The sequence below is a fragment of the Geotrypetes seraphini genome, chromosome 13 (genome assembly GCF_902459505.1).
Source record: "Geotrypetes seraphini chromosome 13, aGeoSer1.1, whole genome shotgun sequence".
In the NCBI taxonomy this organism is placed as follows: Eukaryota; Metazoa; Chordata; class Amphibia; order Gymnophiona; family Dermophiidae; genus Geotrypetes; species Geotrypetes seraphini.
Genome location: NC_047096.1, coordinates 83,289,943 through 83,308,107, shown reverse-complemented (window position 1 = coordinate 83,308,107; position 18,165 = coordinate 83,289,943). Strand labels below are relative to the sequence as shown.

At 45.2% G+C, this 18,165-nt stretch overlaps 1 protein-coding gene across 1 annotated transcript in view; it reads left to right on the top strand.

The window, feature by feature from the left end:
* CDC27 (cell division cycle 27) overlaps window positions 1-18,165 on the top strand; it is a 275,220-nt gene that overhangs the window by 206,348 nt on the left and 50,707 nt on the right. Inside the window, 3 exon segments of the mRNA XM_033918006.1 lie at window positions 9,409-9,526; window positions 11,567-11,695; window positions 14,989-15,063. Coding sequence (XP_033773897.1) covers window positions 9,409-9,526; window positions 11,567-11,695; window positions 14,989-15,063 — 322 coding nt within the window.

The window sequence follows — 18,165 nt, the reverse complement described above, 5'->3', positions numbered from 1 at the left end:
ATCCTATAGAACTCATCTTGCTCAGTAACCTGCGGTGTGGTACGCTATCGAATGCTTTGCTAAAGTCCAGGTACACGATGTCCAGGGACTCCCCTATATCTAGCTTCCCCGTTACATAGTCAAAGAAGCTGATCAGGTTGGATTGGCAGGATCTCCCCTTAGTAAATCCATGTTGTCGGGGATCCCGTAGATTCTCCTCATCCAGGATCTTATCTAATTGGTGTTTGATTAGAGTTTCCATTAGTTTGCTCACTATCGATGTTAGACTCACTGGTCTGTAGTTTGCTGTCTCCATCTTTGAGCCTTTCTTGTGGAGTGGAATGACGTTAGCCATCCTCCAGTCCAACGGGACGCTGCCTGTACTAAGGGAGAGGTTGAAGAGCGCGGACAGTGGCTCCGCCAAGACATCACTCAGCTCCCTAAGCACCCTGGGGTGCAGGTTGTCCGGCCCCATTGCTTTGTTAACCTTGAGCTTTGACAGCTCACCGTAGACACTGCTGGGCGTAAACTCAAAGTTACTAAACGGGTCAACTGAGCCAACCCTTGTCTGTAGCTGAGGGCCGAGCCCTGGCGCTTCTCGGGTGAAGACTGAGCAGAAGTATTCATTTAATAGTTGGGCTTTTTCCGAATCCTTTTCCACATAGTCTCCGTCTGGTTTCCTAAGACGTACAATCCCGCCTGAGTTTTTTCTTCTATCACTGATATACCTGAAGAAGGATTTATCTCCCTTCTGGATGTTCTTTGCTAGAGACTCCTCCATGAGGAATTTAGCCTCCCTGACTGCTGTTTTGACGGCTTTTGATTTGGCCAGGTAGTCTGCTCTAGAGTCCTGCTTCCCTGATTGTTTGTAAGAGATGAATGCTTTTTTTCTTCTCCTTGATCAGGTCTGAGATCTCCACAGTAAACCACTGTGGCTTATTGTTCCTTCGCCGTTTACTTACTGATTTTACATAGCGGTTTGTTGCTTCTTGTATGGTTGCTTTCAAAGTCGACCACATGTCTTCCACGTTATCGGTTTCTTCTTGGCTTTGTAGCGCCTGGTGAACGAAGTCTCCCATTTCTTTGAAATGTGTGTCCTTGAATTTGAGGACTTTGGTTAGTGTAGTAGATTTAGTGAAACCTTTCCTGATATTGAACCATACCATGTTGTGGTCACTGGAGGCCAATGTGTCGCCCACCGAGACCTCTGTGACACTTTCTCCATTGGTAAGTATCAGGTCCAGTATTGCCTGATCCCTTGTCGGTTCCAACACCAGTTGCCTGAGGCTTGCTCCTTTCATAGAGTTTAATAGCCTCCTGCTGCTGCCGGAAGCAGAGGTAAGTGTAACCCAATCCACATCAGGCATGTTGAAGTCACCTAGCAATACTGTGTCCCCACGCAAGGTGATATTTTCTATATCTTCGATTATTTCCATATCCAGGTCATCCTGTTGTCTTGGGGGTCTGTAAATTACGCCAAGATACAAGCATTTGTCCTTCCCTCTGGCCAAATTAACCCAAAGGGATTCCCCAGTATACTGGACATCTGAGATTCTCGTGACCTTAATGTCATCTTTAGTATATAATGCTACACCCCCTCCCTTCCTACCCTCTCTGTCCCGGCGAAGCAAGTTGTAACCCGGTATGACCATGTCCCACCCGTGGGAGTCTGTGAGCCAGGTTTCGGATATCGCCACCACATCCAGGTCGGCATTCCTTATTTCTGTTTCCAATTCCAGGATCTTGTTTCCTAAACTGTGTGCGTTGACGTACATAGCCCTCCATGTTATATTTTTGTTATGTCTCAGTGGGGATATTCCTGTTTGAGCTATTTGAACACCTTTAGCATTGTTTGTGTTATTTGTGCTTTCCTGAGGCTCAGAACCACAATGTGTACTCCCCATATACCCAGAACTACAGTGTGTACTCCCCCTAGACCCAGAATTACAATGTGACCCATAAATATGATGTGACCCTACTCCCGACTCAAAAGTGTGTGCACTCACCCCTGACCCAGAATTTCGGTGTCTACTTTCCTCAGCCTCATAAATGTATTGGCATTTTAGTTCGCCTGGTATGTTGTTTGTGCCTGTACCCTCCCCCGACTTACCTAGTTTAAAGCCCTGTGGAGTAGGCGGGCTAGGCGGTGTCCAAGGACATTCTTCCCTCTTCTGGTTTGGTGTAGCCCGTCGTGTCCCTGTAGTCCTTGCAATGCTTCTCCATGGTGCAGAAACCCGAAGTTCATCTCCTTGCACCATCTTCGCAGCCAGTCGTTCGCCCTTTGTATTCGATCCTCTCTGGCTCTGCCCTTGCCCCTCACTGGGAGAATCGAGGAGAAGACTACCTGCGCATCCATCCTCCTCAGCTTCTCCCCCAGGGCCCTGAAGTCTTCAGATATGCTGTCCGGGCTGCTCCTTGCGGTGTCGTTGGTTCCGACGTGGATTAGAACCATGGGGAAGTGGTCTCGGGGCTTGATGAGTCTGTCAATGCAAGCAGTGACATCCCGGATCCTGGCCCCTGGCAAACAGCAGACCTCTCTTGATTGTAGGTCTGGTCTGCAGATTGGTCCCTCGGTGCCCCTCAGCAGCGAATCTCTGATGACCACCACTCTGCGCTTCTTAGGGGTGGGCTGTACTGTTGATTCCGGAGTTGGAACCGTCTGCTGAACAACTACTTGTAGCTCTTTCTCCGGACCTTCCTGTAGCAGCTGATATCTGTTCCTCAGGGCGATCTGAGGTGTCGATGTTGAGCTGTCCTGTATGGGGGAAAAAGAGACAGAGTTAGGTCCTCTGCATTTTCTTGTGGAGGAAGTCACCAACTGCCAGGAGTCAGCGTCTCCAACCACTTCCTGCATTCCGGTAGTTTGTCTCAAGGTGGCCGTTTTGGATGCTATGGGTGTTCCCAGGGTGGTCTTGTCAGGTTCCTGTTCAGCGATCTGAGACAGCTCCTGGATGACTCCATCGATGAAGGTCTCGTCATCTCGGATGCTCCTTAAGCGCTGAACCTCCTCTCTCAGGCTCTTTAGCTCCATCAAAAGGCTTTCGTCCGGTTGAACCATTACTTCTGTCTGCGTTGAGACTGTAGACATCTTTGAGGGGATGGCCTCGGTCTGTACAGACACCTCTGCCCTCCGTCCTGGTTCTCCTTCCATCTGTACTCGGACCATAGCCATCCCCTGGGTGCTCTCGGTGACTGAACTGCCTGTTTTGATTGAAGTCTTGCTGCTTCTAGTCCTACCTGCCATTACAAAGGTTTATTGTTATTATTTCTTAATGGACATGTTTCTTAAGGACATGTTTCTTAAGGACATGGGAAGGAGGCACTAGGGGCACTAAGGACATGGGAAGGAGGCACTGGGGGCACTAAAGACATGGGAAAGAGGCACTGGGGGCACTAAAGACATGGGAAGGAGGCACTGGGGGCACTAAAGACAGGAAGGGGCACTAAGGACATGGGAAGGAAGCATTGGGGCACTAAAGACATGGGAAGGAGGCACTGGGGGCACTAAAGACATGGGAAAGAGGCACTGGGGGCACTAAAGACAGGAAGGGGCACTAAGGACATGGAAAGGAAGCACTGGGGCACTAAAGACATGGGAAGGAGGCACTGGGGGCACTAAAGACAGGAAGGGGCACTAAGGACATGGAAAGGAAGCACTGGGGCACTAAAGACATGGGAAGGAGGCACTGGGGACACTAAAGACAGGAAGGGGCACTAAGGACATGGGAAGGAGGCACCGGGGGCACTAAGGACATGGGAAGGAGGCACCGGGGGCACTAAGGACATGGGAAGGAGGCACCGGGGGCACTAAGGACATAGGAAGGAAAGAGGGAGGGAATAGAAAGGGACAATTCTTGGGCCTGAGTGCAGAAAGAAAGAAATGAAAGAAAGAATACACAGACAGAAGGAAACGCAACCAGAGACTCATGAAATCAATCACCAGACAGCAAAGGTAGGAAAATGATTTTATTTTCAATTTAGTGATCAAAATGTATCAGTTTCGAGAATTTATATCTGCTGTCTATATTTGTCTATTTTTCTATAGTTACTGAGGTGACCGAGCTTGCGGAGATAGGGCAGAAACAGGGTTTTAAAATTTTAGTCCTAGTAGTTTGCCGGTCCACAAAATAATTATTTTATTTCTGCCAGTCCACGGGTGTAAAAAGGTTGAAAACCACTGATGTAGAGTATGCCGGTTTTCTTTTTCGCCAAGCCGCGCTCGCATTGATCAATCTTCTCCTCTCTTGCAACTTCCTGTTTCCGGTTGCATCAGAGGAGAATATTGAACAAATGAACACCTGCACATGCAGCTGGGTGAAAAAGAAAGCCGGCATACTCTACATCTAAGGTGAGATGGAGGGAGGGAGATGGCGGAACACTGCAGTCGGTCGGGTGTCTGCTGTTTTTGTATCACTGCCTGCCTGCACTCACGTTCCAGATCCTCCTGCATTTTTAGTGCGCACAATTGACCTGATTCGAGCTATAGGTGAACATGGGGGACACGTCATTGAAAGGGAGGACAAGTTAATTGATTTATTTTATGTTCGGTTTTTACTACAGAGCAGAGGCACTGAAACAGATTCTCAGTGCAGTAGTAGTAGTGGCAGAACTCTCTTCTGTCTTCATGGTGTTTCGCAGTACTGAGGCTTTTATGGATGCTGCGGGGACGGTGACGGGGCGGTGAATGGGATGGCAGTGGCGGTGACGGGGCGGTGAAAGGGATGGCGGTGAATGGGATGGCAGTGGCGGTGACGGGGCGGTGAAAGGGATGGCGGTGACGGTGACGGGGCAGTGAAGGGAACGGCGGTGACGGGGCGGTGCAGAGGATGGTGGGCCGGGGACGGTGCAGTGACAGGGACAGATTTTTCCCCTTGTCATTCTTTATGATGCATCCTTGAGAAATGTTACTTTAAAAATGAGACATTTAGTTATCTGTGTAAACATCCAAGTGAAATCTAATTCTTGTACAATCCCACTTTATTCTCGGACCAGTGGTTTGTTTATCTCCTCCTGCCAGGGATCTGTAGGAAGCTTTGAACATTTGAAGCTTTTTCCCCCTCCCTTTCATGTTCTATCACTGAACATGCTCTTTTTGTACCTTCAGTCCTAAATTCCTACAGGACAGCCTGCACATCAGATCAGGGATCCAAAGTCTTTCCCTTGGGAGCTAGCTCACCCCAGGTCTGTGCGTTAGTCGGTGTAGTGCAGGCTGAGCGGTTCCGTGGAGGCGTGACCGGGATCGGAGCCAGAGTGCATCCCTTTGCCATGCATCTGTGCGGATTCTCAGTTAGGTCGGTGGGGCAGTCAGAAGACTTGAAATCCAGATTTCAAGTTCCCTGAGGCTAAGAATCTCCCTGTTTGCTGTTTTCAGCTTTGCCTGCAGTTTCCATCAGACAGCACATGTAACAGCCTGAATCAGCGATTTTTGGGGGTCTTCAATAGCCAGTGACATCACTACCCCTCTGATACTCCAATCCCCTGAGACTCCAATAAAGGAAGAGCATTACTTCCTCCCTCTCCCAGTGTTGTCCATCGTTCTTCTTTCCTATTACAAATGTAGTTCAGCTTTCCTTTACATTTGTTCCTGTACGTTTTGTAATGTTTTGTCTTCGTCATAGTCCCCCAAAGTTATTAAATATTTTTATTATTTAGTTTTGTACAGTTATTTTAAGCAGTATATCAAATTTTAATGAAACTTGATTCCTGTACTTTTCTTCAAAATCGGCACCATCTTGGATTTTTCCAGATTTGAATTTAAGAATATTTTTTTATACTTCTGGCAAGTCAACACAGTATGGGATGGATTCATGCCTCATTTGCGGTGGTTGGCTGTCAGATGTGCAGCAGTGTTCTACACGCAAGCTGCCATCTCCTCTGTGCATTGGGCTTTTCTGGTGGACTGGGAGACCTTCACCACTGACCGCTGGGTTCTGGAGGTCCTCCACTATGACCACAAATTGGAGTTTCTGTCCTCTGACAGAGTATTTTCTGGATTTGCCTGTGGGCCACCCCGAAAAGTTGGTTAGAGTGCAGGCCACAGTCTGAAGACTTTTGGATCTTGCCGCAATCAAACCAGTGCCATAGCGAGACTTGGATTCTGGGAGATACTCTATGTACTTCATTTTTCCAAGGAGGATCCGATGACGGGAGACCGATTCTGGACCTCAAGGAGATCAATACAGCTCTGAAAGTGTCTTGCATTCAGTAGTGCATTCAATAGTAGCATCAGTGGCACCCTAGATCTGACAGAGGCATATCTCCACATTACCATTTTCCCGGACCACTGGAAATTTATTTGGTTCCATGTCTTGGGGCAGAATTTTCAGTTTGTGGCTCTCCCCTTTGGATTGGCGACAACTCCCCGGACCTTCACCAAAGTGTTTGTGGTGGCGGTGGGCCATCTTCGCTCCCTGTGTGTCCTGGTTCATCCGTATCTGGACGACTTGATGATCAGAGCTCCTTTGCTGACAAGGAGCATCAGGCAGTATGGCAGGTGGTACAGTCTGCAACGTCTGGGCTGGGTGATCAACTCCAGGAAGAATCACATCAAGCTCACCCAGGATTTGGAGTACCAACACGTGGATTTCACATGGATCAGGACAAGTGTTTTTAACCATGTCCCATCAGGAGAAGCTTCAACAGGTCATCAGAGACCTCCTGGCCAATCCGACCCCAATGGCGTGGCAATATCTCCAGGTCTACGGTATCATGGTGGCGATGATCGATGTGGCCCCATGAGTCAAAACCAGGCTGCATTCGTTGCAAGACGCTCTGCTGTTGCACTGGAATCTACATCTGGGTGCTTTCTGACAATGCCACAGATTTGTCCCCGTGTCATTCTCTAATCCAAAGTCTGCAAAATTAGAGGTAAGCTCTTCCTTCTGGAATAAATGGCCCACCGAGGGATCATTCCCTTATCCACTATAAGTTCTCCCTCCAAGAACTCCCTAGTCACTTATACCCATTTCAGAATTTTGGGTTCTCACCAGCTGATGTTTACAGCGAACTGTCAAGACTCAAGGTGAGCAAAGCCATGGGACCAGACAAATTGCACCCACGAGTGCTCAGGGAGCTGTGCGATGTCCTGGCGGAACCGTTAACCATGCTCTTCAATCTCTCCCTAAGTACTGGGAGAGTCCCCCTGGACTGGAAAACAGCTAACGCCGTTCCTCTGCACAAAAAGGGTTGCAGAGCGGAGACTGCGAATTACAGACCAGTGAGTCTCACATCAATAGTGTGTAAACTCATGGAAACACTACTTAAATGTAAATTAGACACGATTTTGGATGAGGGGAATCTAAGGGATCCTAGTCAACATGGATTCACTAGGGGTAGGTCATGCCAATCCAATCTTATCAGCTTCTTTGATTGGGTAACAGGAAAGCTAGACTCGGGAGAGTCTCTGGACATAGTGTACTTGGATTTCAGTAAGGCTTTCGACAGCGTCCCACACCGTAGACTATTAAACAAGATGAAATCGATGGGGTTAGGTGAGACACTAATTGCATGGGTCAATGATTGGCTGAGTGGAAGACATCAGAGGGTGGTGGTCAACAGCATCCTCTCTGAGACATCGGAGGTGATCAGCGGAGTGCCACAGGGCTCGGTCCTGAGTCCACTCCTTTTTAACATATTCATAAGGGACTTGACCCAAGGGCTTCAGGGTAAAGTAACTCTATTCGCTGATGACGCCAAACTATGTAATATAGTAAGTGAAAGCAATCTGCAGGATAGTATGACGCAGGATCTGCTTACGTTGGAAAACTGGTCCTCGACATGGCAGCTTGGCTTCAACGCTAAGAAATGTAAGGTTATGCATCTCGGTAGCAGAAATCCATGCAAACCTTACACCTTAAATGGAGAAACACTAGCTAGGACTTCAGAAGAAAGAGACTTGGGAGTAATCATCAGTGCAGACATGAAGGCCGCCAAACAAGTAGAGAAGGCCTCATCCAAAGCAAGGCAACTTATGGGATATATCAATAGAAGCTTCGTTAGCCGCAAATCTGAAGTCATAATGCCACTGTACAGAACCATGGTGAGACCTCATCTGGAGTACTGTGTGCAATTCTGGAGGCCACATTACCGTAAAGACGTGCTTAAAGTTGAGTCGGTTCAGCGGATGGCCACTAGGATGATCTCGGGGCTCAAGGGTCTCTCGTACGAAGAAAGACTAAACAAATTGCAGCTCTACACTCTAGAGGAGCGCAGGGAGAGGGGGGACATGATTGAGACATTTAAATACATCACGGGACGTGTCGAGGTGGAAGAAGACATCTTCTTTCTCAGGGGACCCTCAGTCACAAGGGGGCATCCGTTCAAACTCAGAGGAGGGAAATTCGATAGTGACATAAGGAAGTATTTCTTCACAGAAAGGGTTGTGGATCACTGGAACAAGCTTCCAGAGCAGGTGATCAAGGCCACCAGCGTTATTGACTTTAAGAATAAATGGGATGCCCTAGTAGGATCCTTACGAGGGTCGAGTTAAAGAACTAGGTCATTAGTACTCAGACTTAATGGGGTGGGCCAGTAGAGCGGGCAGACTTGATGGGCTATAGCCCTTTTCTGCCGTCATCTTTCTATGTTTCTACTACACGAGGACTTCAGCTTGGACTTATTATCAAGACCATATATTGAGAAATAGTCTTCCAGGCCCTTCAGACAGTGTCTTCACTGGACCCAGAACCCAAGGAAGATAAGAGAATGCTCCAGAAGGCTAATTAGAGTAGGGGATCTTTCAACCATAGGGATGTTTAATGGGACACATGGAACTGCCACTACTTAACTTGGCAAACTGTTCTTCTACAGAACACCCAGGAGCTCTACCAGAAATTGCAAAACAAAACTGCTTCCCATGTGCTGGAGAGAGGATACTGTGTGCAACAAACTGCAGACCTTCATTTCATTTGATTAACCCAGTAGGGAATCGGGAAACAGCTTCCTTCTCTTTTTGGGCTTTCAGCCCAAACTGAGGCTATGGGCGCCATGAACTCTTATTTGATTACTAAGAATGTGTACAGGGCAAAATTTATCCTTTTCAATCTCTTTCACACAAGTCAGTTTAATGCACTTTAATTCATAGGTTAGAATGCATTAAATAAAATGTGTGAGCACTAAATTTAAGGGATACTATCAAACCCAATCAGTTATCAGAAGCTTCTCCCTCATTCTATTGTATTCCACAGCTATTCAGCAAAGGTTTATGGCCAAGGTCCGCAGCACTTTAATTGTCTGTTCTTTGAAAACCAATAAAAATATTGAACACACACACACAAAAAAAAGAATACATAATTCTGTCATTAATTCTTAAGAGGAACTCAAGATCTGACTTGCTATTTATGTTTTTCAAATAATTCTGCGTTTCAGTGCTTAACTTTTTTTCCATTCTGTATTAAAAAGTTAGAAAATTAGGTTGCATTGTGATTGCAGGTATGGACTGGGAATGATTTACTACAAGCAGGAGAAATTCAGCCTGGCAGAAATGCATTTTCAAAAAGCACTTGATATAAACCCTCAGAGCTCAGTCCTGCTGTGTCACATTGGAGTGGTGAGTCTTTTTACTTAGCTTTGGGTATGTCATAAAACTTTCTCAATATTGGCTACCCAAATGATCTTAACTAAGAACATCTTAATCCTATACGACCTTAACGAGAATCTGAATTTTAGTGTTCTCTTATTTTCAGAGGTCACTATTAAACATTAAAGGAGGAAACTTTACCAAGCAATAATATCAAGTAGCTCTATATGTTTTATGTTTATGTTTTATTAACATTTGATATTCCGCTTAAGCATATTACAGATCTAAGCAGTTTACAATAAAATAAAATTAGGTATGTTGAACTTCCCTATCTGTCCCAAAGGCTCACAATCTAGCTAAAGTACTTGAGTAAATAATTCTCTTAAGTACTGTATGGCCAAGATCAGGTGTGGGCAAAGAGGGCCGCAATCCAGTTGGGTTTTTGGGATATCCCCAATGAATATGCATGAAATCCATTTGCATACAATGGGAGGCAGTGTATGCAAATAATCGCATGCATATTCATTCGGGAAATCCTAAAAACCCGACTGGATTGTGGCCCTCGTTGCCCACCCCTGGCCTAGATTCACTAACAGTAGCGACTCAAATGCTGTTGCCCGATTCTGTGGCCAATTTTCAACAGCAATTGATTTACTATTAAATTTGCATGCAAATGATTTGCACGGAGGTACAAATCATTTGCATACAAACTCCCCGACTCAATCGCTCAGTGAGCAATTGAGTCGGGGCAGAGCCCTGACAGTAGTGACAGGAGAAGCAGCCTCCTATCACTGCTGTCAGTGTTCCTGTCAACTACCTGCCGAACTTATGGAAGAAGGGATGCCTACTCCCTCCTGCCACCTGATGCTCCCTAAACTGCGCTGCTGAAAAATATGGCAGAAGGGATGCCTGGTCTCTCCTGCCGTCGGCCCCCTCCTCCCCTGCCCTGTGGTCAGCCTGCCAAACACCCTCCTCCCCTGCTGAACACCCATGCAATGCGCACTTAAACATGTGACAGGAGGGATGCCCACTCCCTCCTGCCACCAGATGTGGATGATACCCCTCCTTTACCTTTAAAAGCTGGGAGCAGGAGGGGTTCTCAGTCCCTCCTGTTCCTCCAGACTCCGGCAATGTAATGCGGCCTTAGGCCCCGTCACGGTGCATGATGTGATGCACGGGGAGGGGCCTAAGGCCTTGATTGTTCTTAGGGGAGGGGCCTTGGGAGGCACCTGAGCCAACCAGGGACTTAGGGCAGAGCTTAAGGAAGGCCCTGATTGCGTTGCCAGAGTCTGAAGGAGCAGGAGGGACTGATCAGACCTCCTGTTCCCAACTTCTAAGGTAAGAGGAGGGGCATCGTCCGCGTCCAGTGGCAGTAGAGGGTGTGTGCCCCAATGGCAGGAGAGAGTGGGCATCCCTCTTGCCATATGTTTAAGTGTGCACCGCACATGTGTTGGGGGGTGGGAGGAGGCCGATGGCAGGAGGGACTGTCAGTGGTGCGGTTTAGGGAGTGTCGGGTGGCAGGAGGGAGTGGACATCCTTCTTGCCATTTGTGGGTCGTAGGTTGGGTGGGCGCGTTTGTCGAGGGGGGGGACAGTTTTTTTGACAGGTCTGCCCCTGTCTTTTCTTTTTTTTGTTTGTTTGTTTTGTGGCAGATATTTTGCATGTATAACATATGCAAAATATCTGTGTCATGGGGAAAGAAATGAATAAAAGCCAGGCAGACCTGTCAAAAAGCCAGCAGACCTGTCCATTACCCGATATGTTTGCAGCAGTCAGGTTTGACAATAGTAAAACCCGATTCAAAATAGCCAAGCTATTGTTAATGAATCAATCGCTTGGCTATTTTGTTTGGGATTTTACTAATTTGCATGGGAGGATCGGATCAGGTAGGAGATTGATTGAGCAGCAGTTTAGTGAATCGGGTCGGGTTCAGGGAATGATCGTAAAACTTGTTTTGCGATCGTCATTACAGGATTGGTAGGTTTAGTGAGTCTAGCCCTATATCTCATAGGTACTCAAATTAGGATCCTGTTCAGTCTTAAGTGGGTATTTTCCTTTCTTTAATTTTAGGTCCAACATGCATTGAAAAAGTCCGACAAGGCTTTGGATACTTTAAACAAAGCCATTAATATTGACCCCAAGAATCCACTATGCAAGTTTCATAGAGCCTCTATCTTATTTGCAAATGAAAAATATAAGGTATGCTGCTTCCCAAACAGTTTTGATCTGCATGATTTTGAGTGAGTTATTTGTGTGTGTGTGAGATTTGCATAAAAAATTTTTCTTAATCGCCTGATCAATTAAATGTGCAAGGGGTACCAGGGAAAAATTTTCAAAGATCCCCATACTGGTTTCCATATGCTCTCCCCTCCATTCTTTTTTTCTTACCTTTCTTGAATTTTCCTACATTAGCTTAACCAAGAGCAAAGATAATTACCCCAGTCTGCATGCCTTCCGTAAATTCATGTGCTAGGTAAGCCTTAGGTGTGTTTCAAATTAACTCTTGGGTATCCTACTACCCCCACTCACCCGTTTTGCTGTGGTAATCATCACAACAAGCATGGGATGAACACAGAGGGTCTCTAATCAGAAAATAATGGGTATACATTGAAAAAACTAAGGCCAGTACTGGGCAGATTTTCACGGTCTGTGTTCCGTATATAGACATTTAGTTGAGGACAGGTTGGGGAGGGCTTTGATGGCTGGGATGGTTAAGATGGGCTGGAGAGAGCTTTGATGGAGACTCCAGTAGATGGAACCTAAGCACACTACTGGTCCAGAAATATCTAAGAAAAAGGACCGTTTAAACTAAATGAATTTATGGAGCTTGCATGGTTGGACAGACTGGATGGGCCACTTGGGTCTTTATCTGCCGTCATTTACTGCTTCAGAGTTTGCTTTGTCCTCAGAATTAGAGCAAATTGCTGTCCACTTAATGCATTTCTCTATTCTGCCACTGCTGTCGTTAGTGTGGTTATACTTCCACCTTTCTTACTAAGGAAGCCAGCCTGGTAGCTGCCACCTTTGTTGAGACCTGCTAGCTCCTTATGCCTGCTATGCTTCTTTTCATCACATTGCTCATATTTAAACCAAGCTTGATATTGAAAGAAGAATCAGCAGGAGACTGGGAACATACTAAGGATAAAACTAAGAACATGAGACTGGGTAGAGAGGATGCTAAGCTGGGATGAGTAACTGGAGAAGACATGATAGGATAGGAAGGCAAAAGAGATGAAAAAATGAACTAAATTTATGGAAACAGCTGAAGAGGCATATTTTGGGAAGGATAGATGGGCAGTGGTGAAAAGTCATGGTCTGGTGACATATAAACCAAGTTTACTAAGTTTTATTAAAAATTTGATTAATCGCCTAGACAAAGTTTCAAGTCGGTGTACAATAAAAACAATAGGTTTAGCTTTTGTTTATTACAAAGACCAACACTTAAAGACTCACAAATTGAGACTAGGACTTGGGGCTCCTTTTACTAAGGTGCGCTAGCCCTGCGCTACACGGAAAATACTAACGCAAGCTCTATGGAGGCATTAGCATGTAGCACAGGCGCTAAAACCTCTAGCACACCTTAGTTACGGTAGGATGAAAGGGAAGAACTACAATATAAAAATAGGAAAGTGACATAAATGGGAAAAACAAAAGGCAGGGGAGCAAGAGAAACCCTAGTTAAAAAAAAGAAAAAAGGCTAAAAGTAGCTAGTCGCATGCTGTCCTGAAAAAGATGCTCAAACATTAAATGCATCTCTGAATAAAAATGCTTTCAATTTAGATTTAAACTGTGAAAATTCTTCTCTTAGATCCATGGGAGCAGCATTCCAAAGTGATGGGGCAGTGACTGAAAAAAATAGGAGGGAAAAAGAGAATTAAAATAGAGGAAAAAAATGAACTGAGAGGAAATGAAGTGCTAAAAATTATGCAGATGTATTAAAACCAGCTGAACATATTTTAGATTTGGAAGAGGAGAAAATAATATTAATACAAACTTTATGCAATATTCTTCAGAGATGTATAGCATTTTGATGCTAAATCCATCCCAAATTACCATGGGATGTAGAGGGCTTCTAACTTTTGGTGTTGTCATTTGTCTTCCGATTATAAAATCCATTATCCTCTATAATAAAATCCTAGGTGCGCATGCACACTTAGGAGACTGTGATCCCTGACAGCATGCTGTGTCCTTCCGTGGCCATATTCTATTTGTGGCGCGCAGTGGCTGGCAGCACGTGCAGTCATTTGAGTGGCGGTGGTGGTTTCACTCCTGATAGCTGGCGCCTAGAGAAACGGCTAGAGGGTGTCGTGCGGGTGCTGCGAGGTGTGTCCCATGCTTGTAAAAATTCCCTGCTGGAAGGGGGTGCTGCTGGACAAGGAAGGGAGAAGGCCTACTGCTGAACAAGGGGAGCAGGCAAGGGGTGGTGGTGGACCGCCGAGGAAAGAGAGAAAGAGAGAGACAGACAGAAAGCGGCCAAGGAGAGAAAGAAAGACAGACACAAACATCTATTCTAGCACCCGTTAATTTAACTGACTTAAAGACTAGCTATAAATAATTTTATAGAGCTATTTGATATATATAGCACTGTATAGCAGTGCTGAGTATTCAGCCAAAGTATCCCTTTCCCAAAGATAAGTGACTTATCCAAGATCACAAGAAGAATTTGAACCCTTCCCTGTTTCTCACCCCATTTTTCTACCCAACTAGGCTACTTCCTCTCCAGTTTCCAATAACAGGCCAGGAATGAAGGAAGTCTTTTCTTTTCGTTCTCCCCTCTCTCCTCTCTCCTCCAGAGAGTACATAGTGCCATTTCTGAAGTCTTCCCATGGACCTGGAAGTCTTCCCACTGACATCAGAAGGAAGGCTTCTGGGTCAGCCATGTGCAGCCCTGTGAAGAAGCGAGTAAGGCAGGAAGGAGGCTTTGTCTGGTACAAACTCGCAGGAGGGGGGCGCAAGTACTTGGGCCACAGAAGGGAGCGAGCGAGCGCATTGGGACAAGGAAGGGAGCACATTGAGGCATGGGAGGGGCACGAAGTTTGGACAAAGGCTGGAAGGAAGAGAGAGGGAGGAGCACAAACTTGAGACAGGAGGGAGGGAGCGTGTTTGGCATCACTAGAGCAAATGCCCCATGCTGACCACTAGATCCAGATTTACTGAATAAGCCCTTAGTTGACTTGCACATCACATGCAATGCTACTATTAGTATTAAACGGGAAATCACAGACTGACCAGTCTGCTCTTTATTTTTTTAGCAGGGCAAGAAATGCAACTTTACAAAGTAGTAGAACTAGTGTAGAAAATGTTTGTCTGCTTAAGATGGGATGTTTGGCTGATGGCTCATTTTGTTGTTTTGAATGAGACTTCCATTAATAGAATTTGAAGCTTTCTTTGCTTAAAACACTTTTTTGTCCAGTTAGAATGTTATGTTATGTTGCCCAATATGGTTCGTTGAAAAGATCAATTTTTCTCTCCTTTTTTTCTTTGTTTTTTAGTCTGCTTTACAGGAACTTGAAGAACTGAAACAAATTGTTCCCAAAGAGTCCCTGGTTTACTTCTTAATAGGAAAGGTAAAGAATGGCAGTATCCCATTCAAATGTTTATATAGCCACAATGCACTAAAGGGCTTTTTCATCTTAATTTACCTTTTAGGGAATCTGTCTTTTTTGTAAATCAATACGACTAAGCTCAGTACCCTTCCCCCCACCCAAAAAATAAATCTTAGATCTCCCTTTTTTGGTTACAAATCTCTAGTGGTGAAAAATACATAGCTCAGGGTAGCATTGGCCATAGTGGCATGTAGAAGCAATAAAACTTTAAATCCTTCATTTTGAGAGTGCTCATTCTTGGATACTTTGATACAGTCCATACAGTTTAGACCTGTTAAACCAAGAATTCCTTGTCAGAGGATTAGTGGAGGACTCCTAGAATGCACTGCTCTTAACCTTTCAAGATTGTGCTCAGTACAATGTGTAGTCCATCTAAGCTCTTTTTCCAGTGCAATAGTTGAGACATTCTAGACAGATGGGTTAAATCCCATAGCTGCGTGCTGCAGAAGGAATTCACTCTGGATTTTTCACTCTGTCTCTGTTGTACTTCACTGGGCTCTTTACCTACAGTTCTTTCCTTCCTTCTGCCTGAAGGAGTGTTTGTTCTGCTCTCCCCATTTTATTATTTTATTCAGTGTATTTTCATCCCCTTTTTGGGAATTCTGGTGCTTGGAGCGATTTCACAATTCTGCCTGCTTGAGAACACACACCAGCTTCAGTCTTTAGCGGATAGGCCGATCCCACTGGCTATCTGTTAGCCAGCCTGCATAGTTTTCTCTGGAACTTGGGGCCATCCCTGAAGTGGAGGTCGAGCATAGACTGTTGGGTGCCGGCTGCATCTTCTTGCCTCCGCCTGTTCTGGTATGCATCCGTTGGTCCGCTAGGGTGGAGATATAGTCAGGCATAGGAGTCTGACTGGCAACCCGAAGATCAGCTTAGCAGAAGCATTCCCAGCATTGTGGCAGTGAATTTTCTCATCAAGCTACTGTGAGAGCTGAGGCAGGCTACAGCAGAGATCTTCTCTCAGGTCATAGTGAGCACAGCCTGTGAGATGAATCAGGGAAGGTTGGAAGTATGTTTCTGAATGTTCCCCTGTGCTCCCCCTCCTGAAAAATCCTAAAATTGCCATTTTTGGAGTTTGGGAAGTGTGAAAAATAATTACAATTTTGGCACGAATTTATTTGCGGCAGCCATCGTGGATTTTTAGTGATCTTTCTAAAGCTCCCTGCTTTTTCAAAACTGCTAATTTTGCCTGGAAAATTGCTGGGATGGAGTCCTTAGGCTTTCCTCATGTGGATTTTTGCCAGGATTGTGCAAATGTAGCACCTTTTAAGCATCCTTGCACCACATGCTCTGTGGCACAATCGGGTGAGGCAGCAGCATCCAGCTTAGCCTCTCCCCTGCTGAAGCAGGTGACCAAATGCTCAGCTTGTCTGGCAGGACAACCCCACCAACCAAAGACCTCCTTCGCAATGAATAAACTTATATCTTGGGTGCCCAGTGGCAGTGTCTCCAAATTGCTATTGATAGCTGCTGGCCTCTGTTTCATGCATATGTTAAAACTGAGTATGTACTGGGCGGGGAGGGGGAGTGCAGCAGCAAGCAGCAGAAGCTTTGTGATACTGCTGCTGGCCACCCAATGCGCAAATTCTTCATTGAAGATGTTTGTGTGATTGGGATCCCTGCCAGCACACTAAAGGAGAAAATGTTTGGGTGGACCTGAGCTGGCTTCATTACTAATAGGCATACCCTCCTCTTTGCTCAAAATAATCACCCTCTTCCTTATCCTCCCCCTATATAAAACCCTGTTCAATGAAGTGTTTGGAACATCCTAGTACAGATTGTTATGTTTGGAATAAATAAAAAATTGTCACCAATACCACCTTCCCTAGCCAAGAGTTGTAGCTTTGACCATCTCTCCAGAGCTTTGGTCACTACTGCCACAAGTGAAGGGAAGTTTAGTTTTAATAATGCCTGCATGTCTTACACAACTAAATATCTGATGTGACCCCTGGCCCAGTGTAATGGGAAGTCTGTCTAGGAATCATTCCCACACTAATATTCAAGACTTCTAATTTTGGCATATTTACTTTAGAGCCCAAAATTCCTCAAATCATTCCAAGCAATGATGTATAATATTGGATCAGAGTAAACAAAATATCAGCAGAGAGTGAAATTTTATACCCCTTCTCTCCAACCCTCATTCCTCTTATATCCCTATAATCTCTTACTATTTGGGCATAGGGCTCTAACACCAATACAGAACGCAAGAGGGAGTCTAGACCTCTCTGAAGGGTCCGCTATAAATTTATTTAATCTATACAAAGTAGTTCTCTCTCAATCTTGCCTCTTCCAGGATTTTAAACATATAGCGCCAATACACTATCGGAGGCTTTCTCCATTTTCATTGACAGAATCAGCATTGGCAATGTAAATGACTAATCAGATTCAAAATCTGCCACCTGATTGAGATGCACAAGCCGAGGGCGCAGCTGCAACAGTCTAGTGGCCAGAATCCACTCCTAATAACATTATTGGTCATTGTGAACCATACTTTGTGGGTTATTTTCCTGTAGTATAGTGTTTCTAGTCCGCCTAATCCTTATGATAGTAGGTTCAAGGCAGATAACAATTGCAAATACATTTAATAAAATCCCAAAAGTTATCATTTCTACAGATTCATAGAATTTCTTGAGCAGATAGTGTTTCAAAATCAGTGTTGTACCATAACTACTACTAATCATTTCTATAGTGCTACTAGACATACGCAGCGCTGTACATCAAAACATAGAAGAGATAGTTTTTTCTCAAAAGACAAACTGGACAAGAAGGTGCATCAATACACAGTGCTCAGGTGGGGGAATTACAGAAAGACAGATATTGGTGCTTAGGGGAATGAGTGAAAGATAAGAGATATTGGTACTAGAAGGTAGGTTGGAGTTTGGAATTGAAAACATCTTCAAAGAAGTTGGCTTTGAGTATGGATTTGAATACTACCAGAGACGGAGCTTGACATACCGAGTCAGGCAGTTTGTTACAGGCGTACGGTGCAGCAAAGTAGAAGAGATATGCAGTCTGGAGTTGGCTGTGGAGGAGAAGGATACAGATAAGAGATACTTATCT